The sequence below is a fragment of the Notechis scutatus genome, chromosome 2 (assembly GCF_049901735.1).
Source record: "Notechis scutatus isolate UNSWTSFEM ecotype Mainland chromosome 2, rNotScu1.2, whole genome shotgun sequence".
In the NCBI taxonomy this organism is placed as follows: Eukaryota; Metazoa; Chordata; class Lepidosauria; order Squamata; family Elapidae; genus Notechis; species Notechis scutatus.
In genome coordinates, this window is record NC_142010.1 from 54,108,146 (window position 1) to 54,130,894 (window position 22,749).

Here is a 22,749-nt window from a genome sequence, read left to right on the forward strand (position 1 = left end):
TTTTGTTCTTATTCTAGTAATCCTGCTCAGTACAAGAGGAACTGCAGTGATGTTAACATGTTTGTCATAGCTTGCTCTTGATTCTGACATTTTAAAAGTTTATTTTAGTGTGAAATATGAAAAAGAAAGTGATAAGCTGCAGTAACAATAATTATTATTTTCTATTTCTAAAATAATATTTTCAAAAATGCCTTTAGGCCTCCCACCCCTACAAACTATTGTTGTAGTAATATATTAATCACTATTCAACTAGAGGGAAATAAAATGTATATCTGGGCCTTTTTTGATACACCTTTTTAATGTTTTGATTGTTTTGTGTTTTTTTTAGTTTTTTGTTTGTCATCTTTTGGATATATTTTTTCAGAATTTTGTATTTTACCTTGTATTGAATAAAATAAAATATATAACTAAAAAAAGAATGCCTCTACTTTTATTTTCTAAGGGTTTATAAAGTCCTTAGAAAATAAAAATCGTGGAGTAATCCATTTCTTTGCCTGGCGATACTGTATGCCCCTTTGCCCAGAAAATACATTTTTAAAAATAATCCAGGACCTGCTATTTTTAGGCAAATTTCAAAGCCCCCTCCCTGAAATAAAAGGGAGACCTCCCAGCTATGAAGAGAAAGTTGCATTTTTCTTTCTGCCCTAGGGGGCTCTGCATTTCAAAGCTCAGATTTAGCAATGGCTGTAATTATCTTTTCCATGGAGTTTCTAAAAGCTGCAGGTGTGTCTTTCATACCGTAGGCTGTTAACACCTCAGTTAGCATGAGAAAAAGGTAATTAATTTTTTGTCAAAAGTTGAATTCTTTCAAATGTGTGGATGGGGGGAGATTTTACCCTTCACATTTAGACTTCCTCTAAAAGTGTCTGATTCAATTCAGCTAGTCTGAATCAAGATAGAAGTGAAGTTTCAGGTTACAGTACTTGGTTTAAAACCCTAACCTATCCACCTCTCAAAATGCTTGGAAGTATTAGAAATCAAATGCCACCATGTAGTCTTGATGTACAGATGGGTGAGAAATTAAAAGCAGGGGTGCTTGAACATGTGAGTTTCATAAACCAGAATCAGTTTCATAAACCAGAATCAAGTTAACTGAAATCTGTCTGAATCCAATTTATTCTGCCCCTCTCCAGTTTTCTTTGTCTTTTGCTGCTTCCTATACTTCCTTCTTCTTCTAAGAGCTAAAGGAAGCTTTAGTATCATCAGGTAGTTAAGGTTGAAGATTTTTTTTTTAATAGGAAAAGATTTGGAAGACTTTCCTTTGGTATAAATAACCTTTTGAACATTTTATCTGACCAAACTATCAATAAGGTTATGACTAGCTGAAAAAGGACATGCTTGGTGATAATTTTCAGTCTATAAGATTCCAAGTCAGTTTCTCTCATCTATCATGCAAAAAAAAAATATTGCAGTTGTGGGTTTGCGATGAGCTTCCAGGCCACCCACTACGCTCTTCAACCACTAAAGTCAAATCTTTGAGGGGAGAAAAAAATCCTTAAAAGCATCAGTAACACCTGAGATGCACAGTTGCATTCAGTAGTAATAGTTTTCAAAGTGAACAGCTGGATGTTTGTCCAGCCCTGCTTGAAAAGAAAACAGATTCAGCACATGGATGGAATTTGCTTTAATATCAGATGTTGGGAATACACAGCAGGATATGGATACTTCATACTAATACCCAGAAGCCGAAGGCCCTGAGCTTTTTTTGTGGCTTCTGGTATTTCTGTGAAGATGATACAATTTACATATCTTTCTTTCATGGAATAAGTAGAATAGAATAGAATAGAATAGAATTCTTTATTGGCCAAGTGTGATTGGACACACAAGGAATTTGTCTTGATGCAAATGCTCTCTGTATACATAAAAGAAAAGGTATAACACTTAATGATAGTCATAGGGTACAATAAGCAATCAAATCATACTAGGAAACAGTCCATATAAATACAAGTGACAAAGTTACAGTCACATAGTCACAAGTGGGAGGGGATGGGTGATAAGGAGTGATGAGAGTATTAATAGTAATAGTAGTATAGTATAGTATAAAATATAGTAACATACTACTTTATTAACTAGATTTTTGGTTTACATGTAAAAAGAAATATTTGTCTACAGAGATACTGGTAGTACAAGTATATATGATTCCCATGGACCCAAAATTGATTGAATTACTTTAGTTTTTGATGAGGTTATCACACAGAAATAAACTAGACAACTTTATTCCAACCATGCTGTAAGACTAAATAGGAGAAATGCTTAATATTACACAGAAGGTTCGTTCTTATTCAAATCACAGCAAGGTAACATTTCTAACTTAGATTGCATTTTATTGTCACTATAAATTCATGTTTAATTGGAAAGTAGATCACTCATGCAATCTTCTTTTACTGTACTGTGTTTTATATCTTTAGTCCATAAATGTTGAATCTAGCTTTACAAATACTCCTTGACTTACAACCACAATTGAGCCCAAAATTCATGTTGCTAAGTGAGAAATTTGTTAAGCGAGCTTTGTCCCATTTTATGACTTTTCTTGCCACACTAGTTAAGTGAACCATTGCAGTTGTTAAGTTAGTAACACAGTTGTTAAATGAATCTGGCTTCCCCATTTACTTTGTTTGCCAGAAAGTTGCAAAAGGGGATCACATGATCCCGGGATACTGAGACCATCATAAATATGAATCAGTTGATAAGCATCTGAATGTAAATCACATGACTGTGGCGATGCTACAATGGTCACAAGTGTGAAAGATAGTCATAAGTCACTTTTTCTCATGCTGTTGTAACTTTGAACAGTTGCTTAAATAGTGGATGTGTTGTAGGTCTGTTTGTAAGGATAATAAGCTTTGTAGCTACCCTTTTGGTCTTTTGGATGCTTTACAAAAATTTATTGGATGAGTCTCATCATTTCAACAGATTGCAGAGGAATTCCCATTGTGACTTACAACCTAGCAAGTGTGCTAGGAACTGTATTTTGTCTTTAAAAAATGTATTTTGCCCTTTCTTCTTGCAGTCAACCTGGTGGATGAAATAGTGGATGTGTGTATGATTATAGGCATGCTTTCTCCAAAGATCAACATTTGTACACACTTTAGTCACCTTTTATACATAGTGCTATTGACATTAACCAGAAAAGCCATTCTGACAGCACCATACTTTAGCACCGCCTAAAGAGTGGCTTGGCTACACTTGCAGAGTTTCTTTAAAGCAATGTCTGGGGGAGTTGAGGGGAGGAAATCACAAGCTTAATTGTTTTCCATCGAGAGGAATTGTCTTTGAAGTAAACTGTCCTGAAAAATAAGAATATTCTCTTGAAGGCTGAACGTGACACTGTAATTCTGAAAAGAGAACATAGTGAACAATTTCTCTTTGTTTTTTAAAACAATATAGATTCTCCCTGTAGGATATGTTCTCGGGTGAACGTGTGCATGTTCTTTTGCTGGCTAGTCATTGTCCTTAAGATGCATTCTCAAACTTGATTATCCTAAGACAACCAGACAAGCTGTTTAGATTCACCAGCCCCAGAGAATTTAACTACTCATAAATACCTTGTCTATAGACTCTGTAGAACAGGGATGTCCAAACTTGGCAACTTTAAGACTTGTGAACTTCAACTCCCAGAATTCCTCAGTCAGCATGGCTGGTGGGGATTTCTAGGAATTGAAGTCTACAAGTCTTAAAGTTGCCAAGTTTGGAGTATCCTGCTATAGAAAGTCCATTTCCAGTGATTTTATTTTCTTATCTTGCCCACTAATTAGTACTTTTGACCATGGGCTCAGTGGACTTCAGTCTGAAAGGCTACAGCACCTTTTCTAATAATGCAGAGAATTTACTGGTTCAGGTTGTGAGGGATAATGGGAGTTGTCCCCTTAGTCTGTTCCATAGTTCAAAGAAGCATATTTATTTAAAAGATTTGTTTTGCCATCTATCTTAGAGCATAAATATAGGAAGCTCACAACAATAAAATCACAAAAAATTAAAAACAAAACATTGAAAAGGAAAGACAAAAACCTTAGTGCCACAGCAATCTTCGTAGGATACCATCAACACCATCAGTGGTGGGATTCATTTTTTTTTACTACCGGTTCTGTGGGCATGGCTTGGTGGGCATGGCAGGGGAAGGATACTGTAGAATCTCCTGTCAGAGGTGGTATTTTCTGATTCTCCGAACTACTCAAAATTTCCACTACTGGTTTTCCAGAACTGGTCAGAACCTGCTGAATACCACCTCTGCATCTACACACTTCTATGTCAATCTCCTTCAGCATCTCAGGAAGATCCAGCTCTTTATTGCCTTTTGGATAGCTAAAAAAGTTGGGGACCTGTGAAATTTCCAGGGGAAAGTATGCTTCAGGAGAAAGATGAAAATAGAAAGAGAAAACATAGCTCTATCCTATGTTAAAAATATTTACATTATTTACATTATTCATTATGTTTAAGTGCATGCTTACAACATAGGTACTTCAATTAGTTTAAACCTTCATTCTGTGGCAGAATTCCTGGTGATATTTCCTGGTACACTTAGTGCGTCTGTGGTTTAGCACACTGTGTGAGCCCACTGCAATTTTGCTTTGGTTAGTTTATGATTTAGGATATTATTAAAACTAAAAATGGATTAATTCACTTAACTATTTCAACAAGAATTTCAACAATAATAAGTTGAAGTTTCATCTTAAAGTTTGGTTAATTAAGTAATCCTATCTTATGTAATATCAGTGTTACAAATGTGAGTTCTGAATAAGTTCTCTTCCACTTCTGACACATCCACTCACAATCAATGTATGACCTTTGCTCCAGTAAGTGCCAATATCATTATTTTGCTCACAAAATAATTCAGAAAAGTCAGCATGGATGCCTAACCCTGACATATTTTGAAATGCCTGAAATTACACACACACATACGCGCGCGTGCGCGCGCGCGCACACACACACACACACTGAGAGAATGCATGTGAAATGAAACTGATAGGTTTTATCCTTCTTTAAAAATAGACACATGAACCATCATCATTGGTCATAGGTCTGTAATAAATACTCTTATTCTTCTTTATTTAATCAGATGCAATTTATATTTCCTTTTCATGAATAATGCTATTAAAATGTATTACTTAACCCACAAAATTCAGTATTATTTCACTATGTTCCCTTGAAGAGAGTAGATATTTAATGACTATAGGATTACTAATGATAATTTCTTGTTCATTTGCTAATTGTGAGTACCTGAATTTATTTATGCTTTTTAGCTAGAAGAATTGCGGAATGCATTGGATAAGACCAGGCAAGAACTGGATGCTACTAAAGCTCGCCTTGCCTCAACACAGCAATCTCTGGGCGAGAAAGAAGCACATCTGGCCAATTTAAGACTAGAACGGAGAAAACAGTTAGAGGAAATCCTGGAAATGAAGTAAGTGCATTTATGTCTCTTGATTTTTCATTTCTGTTTGCAACATTTTCAGCTCTTTATTTCATAGACAGAAGATTTCTTCACCAAAATGAAAATGAATTAAGCTGAATGACGGTAAGTAATAATATGGAGCTATAGAAGTTGGACCAGAATAGTTTGTTATTTGCAGATGGTAGTAGCAGGAAATGCTTCTTGAAGATTAAATTGATATTCACTCATTGATATATTCAAACTTGACAACTTCTCCAGTCATGTTAGTTCAGGAATTCTGGGAGTTGAAGTTCACAAGTCTTAAAGTTGCCAAGTTTGAAGACCCTTGAATATATACACTATGTTAGTGATCTTCTCTTGAACTTCAGGCCCACATGTAAAAGAGCTTGCTTCCTTACTGTCATCAAATTGTTCTCACTTAAGTGCAAATAAATGGTTTTGTGAAAATGATACATTGAGTAATAGTGATAAATAAAGTTGAAAGCTACAGAAATCTTGACATTTTTCATTCATTCATCCAATGAAAATATAGGTATGAGTGACACATCAAACCTATTTGATAATCATGTTATTGAAATTTCTTTTTTCCCAATAAGGGCTTCTTGTAGTCATGTTGAATACTATGATGAATACTATCAAACTCTTGATAGCAGGCTCAAGAGAGAGGCAACTCTCAAACAATACTATTCCAAATCAATGACTATGGTAGTTTTGATGTTCTCTATTCTCTGAAAAGATGCATTCTGCCATTACATACATAATATTTGGGGTTTTTGGGGGGAGAATTAATTTTTTTCTTTTTCCTTCAGAAAAAATTCTTGCATGCTTGAAAGAACTCAGTATATTCAAATAGTTATTACATTTCTCTTTATGTGATTGTATCATTAGATTATACTATATATCAATGCTCCAAAATAGCCTATCGCACTATGAAGACTAAATTTTAAAATATATGGTATTTATCAAAAAGAGTTCTTTCTTTCTTTCTTTCTTTCTTTCTTTCTTTCTTTCTTTCTTTCTTTCTTTCTTTCTTCCTTCCTTCCTTCCTTCCTTCCTTCCTTCCTTCCTTCCTTCCTTCCTTCCTTCCTTTCTTTCTTTCTTTCTTTCTTTCTTTCTTTCTTTCTTTCTTTCTTTCTCTCACTATCTCTTTCTTTCTTTTCTTTCTTTCTGTCTTTTTTTCTCTTGCAACCACAAATTTATGTTTGGAAGAATATCATACTCCTAAGGAAAATGTCACATACCAACTATGTAGTACAGTGTTGTCATAGTTGAATTAAGAAGCAAAGACAATTTAAAAGCATTTCCAAAAATGTCCAGATAATTTATAGAACCCTAGTATGCTCTCATTTCCATGGATTACCAAATGCACCAGGTCATAATTAGTTAGCTTTGACCATAGTTACATAATATTGAGAGGGACATATATTAGATAAAAGTATATCTCCTTCAAGCTCCTTCAGCCTCATGGATATGTCTGTGTAGCGATTTTTTGGTAACAATATGGAAATGATTTTCCACTTCCACCTTTTAGAATTATTATTATTTACTTGCTCCCTAGTCTATAGTCCTCATAATTGCCTTGAAGTCTCCCATTCAAATAATTGCCTGATTTTGCTTACTTCTGAGCCCAGCAAGATGGGGCAAGTGTTATCACCTGCTGGTGTCCATATGTAAGAGATGGAATTTTCATAATTTCTGTCAATTGGCATTTTGAATATATGCATATGTGAGTGCATGCATATGAGAAAGGAGTGTGAGTATTGTATAGGTGTGTGTGTGTGTGTGTGTGTGTATGCATGAATGAATAATAGATTACTGGCTAAATCTATTTTATATCTACATTTTATAAACTATCTCAACACCAGTACTCTAAAAATTGTTTCTTTCTTTTATTGGTATACTTTTATGTATGTTATATAATCTTCAGTAAATAGACAGTGTTATTTATGTTCTCCACAAAACCTACCTTTGAAAAGTGGAACACTTGGTTGATCTTTTTTACAACCCATGGTATGCTTTCATTTAATGATGGGATCCATGCTGAGAGCATAGAGAGTTATATCCCAAATTAAATGCAAACAAAACAGCAGGATGTTGATACAACTGTGATTTCCATGGGAAGTAGTTAGGACGTTAATGCGCTCTTCTTGGAACTTGGGTAGAAATTCTCCTGTGACTCCAATTTCTGTTCCATAGATCTGAAAGACAACACATCTTGACTAGCTTTTTTGACACCAGGTTGCTAGCACCATAAAGATTAGAAGAATCAAAGGCTTTGTTCTTCACTAAAATGAAGAGGTTTTATTTAAGAAAGAAAGAAAGAGACAGAAAAAGAAACAAAGGCTAATAAACTTATATGTCAGTAGTTTGGACTATTTAATTTAGAGCAGTGTTGTCATTCGTTTAAATGTATAAGTTATGATTAATGTCAACCAATATTTGCTAGTAATTTTGTGTGTGATTATCCAACTGAAATACTTCAATCTACTCTTAATATATTCAGTTTAGCATATGAAACTTTCTTTAAATTATCATAGGCATAAAGCTAGAAAGTACAGCAGGTGAACTAATATGCAGGCGTATGCTTTGTGTTATGTTTTCAATTTAGAGCTTAACTGAGGAGTAACTATAAAAGGTAAGGTAACTGGCCAAGCTAAATCTGTAAGATTCACATTTGGTAAATCAAAGCAATGACACCCCCTTCCTTATATTGCTGTCTGCTGTAGATACAATTCTGATGCAAAACAAGTGGATTCCAGAATCTTAAATCTATTTAAATTTTACATTTCTCTGAACCAGGTGTTGCAGCTATTGGCTTAAACTAATCCCTCCAAAATACACATTTTAGCATAATCTATGCTTGTAAATTCAGATTTTGGCCAAAAACCTTTAAGTATGTTATTCTTCATGAAAAAAATGCATTAAATATTATTTTGTGGTTGTTGTTTTTTAATAGCTGAGAGCATGACAGCACAGTTATGAATGAGCACTGCAAATGTGAAACTGGTGTAGACTTGAAAGAATGTTTTTTATCCACCTCTGGGAATATATTCTCTAAGAAAGTGGGACTTCTTTTCTCCCTTAGGCAGAATTACTCAGTAGAGCAGTTCAGGAAGTCACTGGCAGTTTTCAATTAGAATACCATGCTTGAGGTGCATACATCTGGAGAACCACATGGTGGCATCAAAGGGTTAGAGTGTTCTCTATTTCCTAGCTGCTGTGCCATCACCAGAGTTTTACAACCAGATAGGGAGTGGCTAATTTTGCATATTATTATGTTTTGTTGCACTATCGGCCAAATATTCAGAATAGATTTGGCATTTTTATCCATCTATTGAGTCTTTCCCAAGAACCTGGAATAGGCTAATGTGGACGTTTGATGGAGTTAAAGGAATTGCCACAGAATATGAGCTGTGAGTCATATTATTATTAGAAGAAGACACTGAAACTTTTTCTCATCAACTTCTCCTAGAAATGTCAGTGACAGGAGCTATGGTGGTGTAATGGTTAGAATCCAGTATTTCAGGCTAATTCAGCTCACTGCCAGGGGTTCGATTCTGACCAGCTCAGGGTTGACTCAGCCTTTCATCCTTGTGATGTTGGTAAAATGAGGGCCCAGATTGTTGGGGGCAATATGCGGACTCTGTGAACCACTTGTAGAGTGGTATAAAGCACTATGAAGCAGTATATGTCTATAGTTACTGCTACTGCTATTTCTAAACAGTTCTATACACATACTTTAAATATAAACAGGCAAATCCAAATGTTGGCTTCAAATATAAGATGTATGCCATGACTCTAAGGCATCTTACTTAGATTAGTGATTAAGGCATTAAACTAGGAGTGGACAGATCCAGGTTCTGATTCAATGGAAATTACAATCATGGAAATTCATTGAGGGATTTTGACCCAGTCACTTGCAATTCTACCTCATAGAATTGTTGTTGTGAGGCAAGATTGGAGAAGCGAGTGTTATGTGTGCCTATTTGGCTCCTCAAAGGCAGAGTATAAATCATTTGTCTATATCTAAATACACACACATATAGCATAGACACACACATACATACACACTCACACACATACAAAGAGCAAATAATGAAATAAATTATACATTTTTTTCTTTTTTTCTGTGTATTTATTTTTGAGAGTGTCTGTGAGTACAAATATAAGCAGTAGATGTAGAATAACTTATTTCCATAGATAATTCTCTCCTCCCTCCCTCCCTCCCCCTCTCTCTCTCACACACACATATACACAGCCACTATATATCATACATTTTCCTAAAACTGATCTCAGCCAAAAAAAAAACAAAAAAAAAAAACCATAATATTAACATCATTGGAAAATGCTTTCTCAAAGTTTTATTAACTGAGAAAATAATAATGATCAAGATGATGAAATATGATCATATTTATATTGAGCTAAAGCCAGCAAGGGAATGTGTGGGCCTCCACCTCTGATTTGATAGTCAGAAGTATACATAACTATAAAGGCAGCAGGGACAGTGAGGGAGAGGAGTACTAGAAGGAAAAAAGAAAGCTAAACTTCTGTTTTCAGAAATTTCTTTCTCCCCTCCCCTCCCTTCCATTTTTTTATTTTTTACTTGTTTTTGGAGGCTGATTGAAATACCCCCTTGTCTACTGAAACTCTCTTAGTTTAATTCTCAGAAGCCTCAGTGACACCAAGGGCAGCCTGATCAATTGCCCCATTCTACATTTGCTAACCTCAGCTGACAAACTGATTATGAATTTAGCAGATGTTCCAGAATAGAATGGGTCCATTTTCCCCTTATTTAAATAGCAAATAGGCTTAAAACAATACAATTTTACCATAAAAATGAAGATCTCTCCAGTGGGACCTGATCCACATGTATAAGTCAGAGTAGCCAAATAAGCTAATTCATTTTAACAGAAACTAAATTATCACCTTGGGACTTGGCTTTGTTTTATACTTATTTACATATAGCATGCAGAAATGTTGCAAGCTTTGGAATGCTTTCTTCTGATATTGTTCTTTTTCTGATATCCCTTCTTTTTCTGATATTGTTTTCCAAATACAAATTCAGAATGATCTAGATGTGTCTAAATAGAAGGAAGTCACCCTCACCATTCTTATCAACAGGCATGTGCTAGAACCACACCATCTTTTTGCTTACTTTGCTTTCTCACCTGAGCAGCGGCATTAACAGAGATTAGATTATAAATAGTGAGCCCAATCCAGCTAAAGTTAATAGTGATGAAAAAACATGAAGTCAGCATTTCAGTCAAAATTTGAACCAGCTAAATACAGAATAACATCCCCAGTCTTGTTTGCTTTGGAAAAACAGGTTTTAAAGAATGGATTTAGTCATATGTATTTATTTATATGCCAGTTTTATTCTTTTTATGAATAACTCAAAATGGTGAACATACCTAATACCGGTAGGGGTGACATGATAGCAGTATTCCAGTATTTGAGGGGCTACAGCAAGGAAGAGGGGGTCAATTTATTTTCCAAAGTACCAGAAGGCAAGACAACAAACAATGGATGGAAACTAATCAAGGAGAGAAACAACCTGAAATTAAGGAGAAACTCCCTAACAGGGAGAACAATTAACCAGTGGAACAGCTTGCCTTCAAAAGTTGTAGGTGCTTCATTACTGGTTCTTAAGAAAAGACTGAACAGCCACCTGTCTGAAATGACATAGGGTGCTTGAGCAGGGGGTTGGACTGGAAGATCTCCAAGGTCCCTTCCAACTCTATTCTGATTAACTGATCCTTCATCCCCTACTACAACAACAATGCTGAGAGGTGAGTTGGGTTGGGAGAGAGTGACTCAAAGTCACTCAGCCACTTTTTGTGGCTAAGGTGGGACTAGAACTGACAGTCCCCCAGCTGATGCCTGGTGCTTTAACCACTAGGCCAAACTGGCATATCTTGCTTGCTGTCAGAGATATTGGCTTTTACATACAGCCTTCTTTTTTTTAAATTAGTCAAGATTTATCAGTAAATTATTTATTTATTGAATTTATATCCTGCCTTTCCTCCAGTAGCTCAGTGCAGCATATTCAGTATTCCTTCTCCATTTTTTCCCAGAGCAATCCTGTGAGATGCACTGGGCACAATATAATTTCCCCCTTTTCCCTTTTGTTTTAAAGAAACATGTACACTCATCTCTCAGAGTGAAATAATTTGTGTTTCTTATACAATAGAATTAAATTTGTTTTGATTTGTATTATAAGAAAACTGGCTGAAAATTGAGCAAGGTCATCCAATACAGCATTATACATATCATAACTGTGGTGAGAATAGCCTTCACACAGGGATGGAAGAAGGATAAGATACCATCTGAAGAAGACTTGACACAAAAAATAATGGATTGTGCGGAACTGGATAAACTCACAATGGAATTAAGAGGCAAAGATGATTCAGACTATTATGCTGTTTGGGATAGGTGGTACAAATGGGTGGAGTATAGAAATAAAAGCTGATGTTTATGTATAAAAGGAGAGGTATGTATTAATAATGACACGAACACTGTTAATGTGAATAGAGATTTGTATTTTTGTTTTTTAAAAATAAAAATATTAGAAAAGAAAACAAAAACTGCTGACCAGTTCTTAAAGACTAAATTTAAAAGGACTTTTGTCAACTCACATTATCAATATCAAATACTGTATATGCAACCTTCAAATAATTATTGTGATTTATTTTGAAGTTCCAGCTAGCTTACTGTATATCCTAAACCAGTGGTTCCCAACCTTTTTTTCACCCCGCACCCCTAAAGAAATTTCACTTGAACCTCGCACCCCCTGAAATTTAGACTTTAGGAACTACTGAACGTGTTAAATATATGGTAGGATTGAATCTTTTCAGCTATGTATGTGACGGCCACTAAATAATGATACTTAACTCTAAAATGAGAACAAAGTTAATCCATTGCATAATAAATAAATAAATAAATAAAAATAAATAAAAATTACCTGGACTTTTCTCGCACCCCCTGGAATATCGTCTCGCACCCCAGGTTGGGAACCCCTGTCCTAAACTATTGTAAGAGATGACCAGGTTGAATCCGAGTGAAAGGTCAAACAAGTTATCAGTCTCAAATCCCTTCATGCCCAGAAGAGATCTAAGTCCAGCCCATCTTGAATTCCATTGATTCTTACTGTACCTACCACAGATTTGCTTTGACTGTCAGTTCAGATTCTTGTAGAGAGCTGGAACTTGCAATAAATCTTTATATTAATTTGAACTGCATGAATTTCCTGCTATCCCCATGCTTGACAACTGTCTATGCCAGAGACATAAGAAACCAGAGAAGTTTGGTGCTATTAACCATTTAGAATTGGTCTGATAAATTCATAACTCTGAGTTCACTTATTTGGCATTCAACCCTATCATGTGAACTGTCAGCTCAGATTTCCATTAATCAGGTTTTCATACTGGAGGCAAGTACAAAGCCTGCACTGATTGTTATGAACCAGAATTACATCTGTGTCCCTTTCACATTATGATTCTAAATAAAACATGGAAATTAAAGCTTAGTAAGTGGGATTACGATCCCAGCTTCATATCCATACAGACAGAGAGGTTTTATTTAGTCTAACTAATATAAAATACTGATATATAAAACAAAAGTGATTTTAATGATTGGATTTAGGAAGCTCCAGTGGCAATACGATCTGTATTTGACAAGCCACTGGCACTTAAGACTAATGTAACCATTACTACATTAGAAATGCAACTTTACATGCCAACATAAAAGCATTTATTATATGTAAATTTTGACAGAGAACTGACTTTGACAAAGAACTGACAGATATTTTGATTTGACAGAGAACTGACTAGAACAGAAAATGGCTCTGTGAAATTTGTTTGCTTCGTATCGATGCTGACGACTTTTATAAATATTTACCTTATGATTTATTATTATTCACACTTTGCAGATGCTCTGTCATCAGGCAAACATAGCCATGCCTTAAGAAGAAGAGAAAAAAATGAATAAGAGAGAGAGTGAACGGATAGGGAAAGGGAACAAAACCAGTCCGGTTCTAGAGAGAGGCCCCTTTACAGACCATCTGAATCCACTTACATGTAAATTACTTGTCTCTATGAATTAAGGTGAAGCTTATGAAAGAACTGCTTTTCTATGTTTACTGTAGGATTTTTGACAGTCTCTTTCCTCTTTCAAGTAAATTTGGCTTAAGTACAGTTTTAAGTAAACTCCTCTTTTGTTACGCTAACAAGGTTATAACATCATGGAGGCAGATTTCCAGGCGCATGAATTGAGACCTAAGAATGCTGGATAAGAGGGATAATTAAAACCTTAGGGTGGGAGAGTTTAAACTATAAAGTAAATTGGATAAAAGACTAATTGTCCACAGCAACATAATGCATATTTCTAAATACCTGTGAAAAGAAGTAAATAGTAGTGGCCTTTATAAAGCTCATTCAAGCATTTAAATAGATTGAAGTGACTATCCTTTGGGCCACAGATTTTTTTTTTGTTTGGAAAAGAAAAAAGCCTAAGGTTGTATTCGTTTTAGGATATATAATTATATTTCTTAGGTTTTCGTGGGTATTTATATGTATGGTATTCAGCTTTGTTCGGGTATTTTCCCATGTCATTATAGTTGTGCTTTTAAAGTTGTAGCGACGTTTCGGCAGAATCTCATTTGCCATCATCAGGCTTGTGTATTGTGTTCGTCTGTGAGTCAGGCTTTCACAGCCATTTCTGTTTTAAATTTGGTGCTAGCCTACTGCTGTGTTAGAATGGTTTTTTCTTCTTCCTGATTGGTTGGGAGTCTTGTTGCCAGCCAATCAAGACAAAAAAACGCTACAAAACAGACAGAAGGTATTAGAAACACCAATCAAGCAGAACACAGCAAACTTCAACACCAATAAACACAGACCAAGACTCCCAACCAATCAGGATGAAGAAAAAACCATTCTGGCACAGCAGTAGGCTAGCCCCAAATTTAAAACAGAAACGGCTGTGAAAGCCTGACTCACAGACGAACACAATACACAAGCCTGATGATGGCAGATGAGATTCTGCCAAAATGTTGCTACAACTTTAAAAGCACAACTATAATGACGTGGGAAAATACCCGAACAAAGCTGAATACCACACACACACACACACACACACACACACACACAAAACTAAGAATATACATTTTTAATTTAAATCCTGATTTATAAAACCATTAGATATTCTATGTTGCAGGAATATATGCCTAAAATGGAGGTAAGAATAAAAGAAAACAGGTTACTTCATTCTTTGTCATTTTTTTTTTCATAACTTAAACATCGGGACGGGAGAGGTTACATACTTTTGTTGACCTTCTAGAAGATGACATACAGTCAGGCAAGATGATGCATTACCACAGGTTAAAAAGCACACACTAGAATGAGTTGTAATAGCAGCTTGTACTGTGAAAGCCCATTTGTTATTCATTAAGAAAGCCAGAGTGAGGTTACAGAGCCGGTCTCTTAGTGGGCTTTGAAACTTAAGGTCACTCTATTCTTAATATTTTAGTAGCATGGTCAGCCATCAATTCTTTTTAAGGGCTTTGGCATTTCACATTTCAGTAGTGCTGTGAGTATAATTTCAATTCAGAACAATCATAACAAAATATTAGCATGTGTTTAGGAGGTTTTTTTTAAACCCAACACTCAAATTAATGAATAGTATTTCTCACCATTGTATGTTTGTCTATTGGATAGACATGTATTAAACCCACATGCATATATACTTATACAGTAACAACTATTTTTCTTATAAGAAGCCATACTTGAAAAGAGAAGAACGTGGGAACATAATAGTGTTCCAGACCCTGCCCAAACATTCAGTGCACCATAAATGAGAAAATGAATTTTTAAAGAGTGTGTACAGAATCTGGTCCTTTAAAAGGAATATAAATTTTAGGGTGGAATAAACATTAAGGGGAACATGCTTCTTATCCTGTCCCCTTATTGTATGGGGATACATTCTCATGACATCACATTTTAAGATATTGGACAACATTGGGTCAAAGTTTATATGGGGATACATATAAACTAGTCAATGGGGCAGAGCGCAATAGTGTTCCTTTCCCTTTCTAGAACACCACTACTCCTAAAAGCTGCAAGATCACTGCTTGTTATTTTTATGGCAACATGAAGGCTGCAACTGAATTTGTTTTAAGTAGGTATTTATATACTTTAACCAAACTCTAACCATCATTGCATAGATTGTTTTAGATTGAAGTAGCCTACACTTTTTATAAAGAAATAATAAGTTAAATAGATGTTATTAATGATTATGAATTTAGTATACAGTGGATAAGTTGCCATCAACCATTTAGGTGTAAGTCAAGGACTTATAATTTATTTTTATTTAAAAATAGCACTCCTTTGAAGTACTGATGATATGATGATAGCAGTCTTCCAATATTTGAGGGGCTGCCACAGAGAGGAAGGGGTCAAGCTATTTTCTAAAGCACCTGTAGGCCAAACAAGGAATAAAGGATGGAAACTGATCAAGGAGAGATTTAACCTGGAAATAAGGAGAAACTTTCTGACAGTGAGAACAAACAACCAATGGAACAGCTTGCCCTCGGAAGTTGTGGGAGCGCCATAACTTGAGACTTTCAAGAAGAGATTGGACTGCCATTTGTCAGAAATGGTGTAAGGTCTCCTGCTTGGGCGGGGGTTGGACTAGATGACCTATAAGATCCCTTCCAACTCTGATTATCTGTTATCTGTTACTGTGTATATATAATTTTAGTTCTGATCAGCTAAAACTTACCTAGGTTAAAGCTGTGTAGAGGAAAGAAATTGAACTGCATGTGGTACTTCAGTCACAAATGGATAGGAAAAAGTTCCAATAAAGCATAAGAACAGATTTTTTTTGTTACTGCCAAATATGCAGTATGTTCCAATAATTGAATTAAATCAGTTATTCATTGGGGAAATACTAACAAAATTCCAGGAGGGAATGGCATTTATGTATACTATCTGCCGGAAGAAGTAAAATTGTTGCCTCCCCCTTTTAAAAAGCAAGTTATTGTTTCCATAAAGGGAACAAAAACCAGTCCTTTTACTGAAAGTATTTGGAATTATTTTGGTCCATAGTACTAAAAAAAAAAAAAAAAAAAGCACAAGTACAGAGTAAATAGCAAAAGTTTATTGAATGTAATAAATAATGATTGCCTACTTGAGGAATACTTTTATTAATACAATATTGTTTTTCTATCCAAAATCCTAGATAGGGTACAAATGGTAATTTTGCCACATTTTGTTCATTAATTTGTTCATTAATTTTTATATAACCCTCTTCCATCCTGTGGTAATAATATCTAACTAACATAAAAAGTTTGCAATTATAGAAAAAACACAGAATAATAAAATAGCATTGTAGTAACAACAGAAGGATAACTTAAAATAATATCAATTGATACTTACCGATATATTTTTTTAAATTGACATCATCAGCAGAGTTAGTTTCCTAGTGAGAGATTTTTTGGACAACTTTTGGAAGAAATGGAAGTGGAGAAATAAAGTAATGCTGGAGTTCTTGATTTTAAAGAAAACTAAAATTGAGAATGTTCAACCTTAACAAAGGACTTCAATCAATCAATCAATCAAAATTTATTTAAGAATCAAGAGCAAATACCCTCCAAAAACTCAAAGAAATGATTTTAAAAATGGGAAAATGAGTGCAAGATGAGTAGGAATTTCTAAAAAGAGATATACTAAATGAAAAGTTCAAAATAATTCCAATTTAGGAAAAAATTGAGACTCATAGAATTGTGGAGTTTCATCTAGCCCAACTTTTTGCAATGTGCAGGAAAACCAATTCAACCATCCTTGAGAGGTGAGTGTCCTGAGATGGACAATGCACAATACGTATACTGTTCCACCATTGTACCGTTTGTACGTGAGAAATTTTTTTCAGATATTTAAATGAAAACTAGGTAGCTATTATTTATGCCTCTTATTTCTGCTCTTAATTTATGTGGATAATAGCAGTGGAAACCAATGTACTTTCACAAGAAGTTTAGTGGAGAGGTTTGAAAGGAAAGCAGTTATATAAATGGAAAAAGGACAAAGTTAGAAATGAAAAGGTAGTCTGAAATGGTACAGTGAATGCTAAACAAGTAAAATTTCAAAAGAAGCAGAAATTAAGAAAGAATTCTCCTCCTCCTCCTCCTCCTCCTCCTCCTCCTCCTCCTCCTCCTCCTCCTCCTCCTCCTCCTCCTCCTCCTCCTCCTCCTTCCCCTACTTCCTACTTCTCTTTTATAACTCTGGATGTCGAGAGAGATGCAAAGAATGCTAGTAATAACAAAAAGGGTTTTCCTAGATAATTTCAGAGGAGAGAAAATAAAATAATTAATATGCCAGTCACTGAAGAGGTAACAATTCTAAATCAGGCAGTTTCCTTGCTAGATTGGAATCCTGTCACATTGTATATCTTAACATCAATGTCATTAAACAAGGTACTCCATAGCAACTGATTAGCAAACAAATATGGGTGGATGGCATGCCAATTAGATATATTTATAGTTGTTTTAAAGTCATACCCAACATGTGCTCTTCAATTGTTCCTTGTCATACTGGAGAGAGGTGTATAGAGACATTGATACTGAATAATGTATTGCTCTAATAGCAATAGCACTTAGACTTCTATACTGCTTTATAGTGCTTTATAGCCCTCTCTAAGCAGTTTACAAAGTCAGCATATTGCCCCCAACAATTTAGGTCCTCATCATTCTATATGACAGATGTGGGCTGTCTGTCTGAACAGAAGCAGGATGGTGTATGTGCGACATTAAGCATATTTTTCTTTGCTTAATTAAATTGCACGGTATTTTTAAAGGTGAGTTATTTTTAGTTTCTGGTTTTATTGCTACCTTTTCCTAATGTATCAGAAGAGGCAATTTCCAAAAGAAGACAATATTTGTAGTTCAGAGTTGAATTGTGGGATCCTTACTGGTCTCTGAGTTTGGCCAGGTTTTTTTTCCCAGACTTCGATTCCCCAGCCAGATAACATCATCAATGCTAGAAAGGAGTCTCTGTTTATATACCAATTTCAATTATATAGTAGACCTAAACTGCTCTAAAGTGATGGGCAGAATTCGATGTCCAAATTAGCACTACATCTATTAGAATTATTGTAAATGATAACCAAAGTCTGTTTTTTCAGAAAATATAGCAACATGATCAGGAAACTTGTGCTGATTTGTTTTTTTTTACCATTGTTTAGATTTGGTATAGACTTCCAGATGTTCTTCAAGGAATTTTCTTGTTACTTAATAGCATTGGCAGGTATGAAACAATGGGCAGAATCAGACTTCACACGCAGCAATGTCAGTTTTTTGCCTGGAAAAGCCTCCATATTCTGTATATAGTTTTTAATAGTGTGATATCATACTGGTATTCGAAGTGTCTTCATACTATGCCAATTCTATTTTATGAAAGTTTTCTCACCTGAGGCTCAAAAACCAACTCTTGGTTTTCAGGAATAAAATAAAGACTTTCTAAGACTTTTGTTCGTTTCAATTAGTTGTAAATGAATCACATTGTTCTAGATTGAATAATTTGCACTTTTGATGTTAGTCATGGTTAGGTAAAGGTAAAGGTTCCCTTCACACATATGTGCTAGTGGTTTCTGACTCTAGGGTGCAGTGCTCATCTCCATTACAAAACTGAAGAGCCAGTGCTGTCCAAAGACATCTCCGTGGTCATGTGGTCAGCATGACTAAATGCCAAAGGTGCACGGAACGCTGTTACTTTCACACCAAAGTGGTCCCTATTTTTCTAATTGCACTTTTACACGCTTTTGAACTGCTAGGTTGGCAGAAGCTGGGACAAGTAATGGGAGCTCACTCCGTTACGCAGCGCTAGGGAATCGAACCGCTGAACTGCCGATCTTTCTGATCGACGAGGTCAGCATCTTAGCCACTGAGCCACCTCGCCATGGTTAGCTGTTGGCAAATGAGAAGGACAAAATTATCTTTCAAATAATTACTTTTTTTTGCTACTGAGCATGGAAAAAAAGCAAGATTCTGATAGATTCCAAAGGATCATAGGGAATCTATCAGAAAACAAAGCTAGCCTTTGTAAATCTAGTTCAGGATTATGTGCACTGATTGGTAACAGTTTTCTAATATTTCTCACAAAATTTTCTATGTCTTGCTCTACCTTAGATATAGCAAGGGCTGTTTTATTATTTATATATATATAACACATCCCAACCAGGCACCCAGATGAAACCCAGCTTCCTAACTAATGATAGCCGTCCATTTACCCGAAGCCAAGCTGCACTAAAGGCCTCCAATAAAGTAACACAATGCTGCCAGCCAATCAAGATACAAAAAGAGCCAAAAAACAGACAGAAGATATTAGAGACACCAATCAAGCAGAACACAGCAAACTCCGAGACCAATAAACACAGACCAAGACTCCAAACCAATCAGGATGAAGAAAAAACCATTCTGGCACAGCAATAGGCTGCCCCAAATTTAAATCTGAAAGCAATTTAAGTCTGACTCACAGACGGACACAATACAGAAGCCTGATGATGGCAGATGAGATTCTGCTGAAACGTTGCTACAACTTTAAAAGAACAACTACAATGACGTGGGAAAATACCCAACAAAGCCGAAGGCCATACATGTAAGTACCGCAAAACTTAAGAATATATATATATATATATATATATATATATATATATATATATATATATTTATATATATTTTCTGAGGTTCTCGCGGGTATTTGTATGTGGATCTTTGGTTATTCGGGTTTTCTCCCACGTAAGATTGGAAGTATCTAGGCAACGTTTCGATGAAGTCTCATTCATCATCTTCAGGCTTCTGTCTTCAGCTCTGTGCTTCTCAGAGTGATATGAGCTTGCAGCTGCTTCTTCCTTTTAACTGCTAGTGGGGGTGTGACTTGATTGGGTGGTGGCTTGGCTGTGTTCTGATTGGGTGGGGGTGTGTTCTCATTGGTTGGGGTTTTGGCTCTGTTCTGATTGGTTGGGGGGGTTGGCCATGTTCTGATTGGCCGAATTTTTATATATATATATATAATTCGTAGATTTTCACGGGTACAGGTATGTAGGTCTTGGTATGTTCGGGTCTTTTCCCGTGTAAGATTAAGAGTATCTTGGCGACATTTCGGTGAGGTCCCCATTATACCAACATCAACTCCATCAACCAATCAAGAGGCAGCAGTACAGCCAACCAGCCCAGCACACCAGCCCCCACCACCAGTATTTATACAGCAGCTCCGATCACACACTGCTTGCACTGGCACGAAGCCGAAAGCACCAGCCTGAGGATGGCGAGTGAGACCTTGCTGAAACGTCACCAAGATACTATTAATCTTACACGGGAAAAGACCCGAACACACCTAGACCTACACACACACACACACACACACACACACACACACACACACACACACACATATATATATATATATATATATATATATATATATATATATATATATATATATATATATATATATATGTTTTCTTAAGTTTTCGTGGGTACTTACATGTATGGTGTTCGGCTTGGTTCGGGTATTTTCCCACGTCATTGTAGTTCTTTTAAAGTTGTAGCAACGTTTCAGCAGAATCTCATCTGCCATCATCAGGCTTCTGTATTGTGTCCGTCTGTGAGTCAGACTTTTACAGTAGTTTCAGATTTGAATTTGGGGCAGCCTATTGCTGTGCCAGAATGGTTTTTTCTTCATCCTGATTGGTTGGGAGTCTTGGTCTGTGTTTATTGGTCTCGGAGTTTGCTGTGTTCTGCTTGATTGGTGTCTCTAATATCTTCTGTCTGTTTTTTGGCTCTTTTTGTATCTTGATTGGCTGGCAGCATTGTGTTGCTTTAATGGAGGCCTTTAGTGCAGCTTGGCTTCGGGTAAATGGACGGCTATCATTAGTTAGGAAGCTGGGTTTCATCTGGGTGCCTGGTTGGGGTGTGTTTGAGCTGGAGGTATCAGGGGGATCTGTTTGTGCCCAGGTGTTTGCCTGGCTTGTGGTGTGGATATATATAGCATATATATATATATGCTTACTCTGAGAAGCACAAAGCCGAAGACACAAGCCTGAAGATGACGAATGAGACTTCGTCGAAACGTCGGCAGGTTACTTCCAATTTTATGCGGCAGAAAACCCGAATAACCAAAGATCCATACACACGCACGCACACACACACACACACACTCTGCTATCAGATAAGTGGGTGATATGAGTCTTAACACTCCCATTAGCTTATTTATTGAAATACTTCATAAAAAGAATATTCAATATTCAATTTGTAATAACTCTGTAGTTACATATAATATATTTACAAATCTGTAGCTAGATTTTAACTGCATGATCAGATTTTCTAAGCGTACTTGGGTGCAATATTCCTACTGACTGGTGTTCAAATTTTGTAGTACTTGGCAATGTAGTAAACTGTGCATCCAGTGGCCATTCAGTCATTTAATATTGCACTGAGTAAATATTGAATCATTTGATCATCATGATCTACCATCTGCAGTGATGATCACTAAGATTATTTTACCTGCGAAGATTTCGGCAGAATTTCAAGGCATCATTTTCCTTGATATAAATGTATCTTTAAAGACACTGTTTCTCAACCTTGCTAAGTTTAAGATAAATGGACTTCATCTTCCCAAATTCAGAAGTTAGTTCTAGGAAGAGAGCTAATATATTAAATAAATCTTATAACACATTAAAGTATATTCACAAATTTGGAATTTCTATATTTGTGAAGAGCATTTAATCAATGATGCCTAGAATGTGGCAAAAAAGATGATTATGTTTTGTTGGAAATATACTTCTGTACCAGATACAGATACAATAGCTACTTGGACCTTATGTGTTGATTCTCAGTCTTTGAACTGCCTTTTTATCAGACAAAGACAAGACAATATGATTACATATGGTCAAGGTTCAGTCTGCTGCTTCAAAACTGAGTTGTATTAACTTTTATATACCTTACAAATTGTTGTGTGTTATTTAGGATTTTTCTCTTTTTTGTTATTCTATATTTAAATTTCTTTTGCTTGGTGTTATATATCTATTAGTGCAGTACAGATAATCCTTGACTTACAACTCTTTGTTTAGTGACCATATGAAGATATAACACCATTTTAAAAAGTGACTTACAATAAGCCCTACAGTTATGAGCCAGGCAGCATCCCCAGGGCCATGTGATCAAAATTGGAGTGCTTGATAACCCACATGTATTTACAACCATTGCAGCATCCTTGAGTCATGTGTGATCTTTCCAGCCAACTTCCAGCAAGCAAAGTCAATGAGGGTAGATGGATTTGCTTAATGAATCCATGATTCACTTACAATTGTGG

The 22,749-nt window shown here is 35.7% G+C and overlaps 1 protein-coding gene across 4 annotated transcripts in view; it reads left to right on the forward strand.

The window, feature by feature from the left end:
- ERC2 (ELKS/RAB6-interacting/CAST family member 2) overlaps positions 1 to 22,749 on the forward strand; it is a 664,972-nt gene that overhangs the window by 374,275 nt on the left and 267,948 nt on the right. For all 4 annotated transcript variants that reach the window (XM_087954768.1, XM_087954770.1, XM_087954769.1 and 1 more), the window contains one exon: positions 5,241 to 5,401. In XM_087954768.1, coding sequence (XP_087810894.1) covers positions 5,241 to 5,401 — 161 coding nt within the window. The remainder of the gene's footprint in view (positions 1 to 5,240; positions 5,402 to 22,749) is intronic.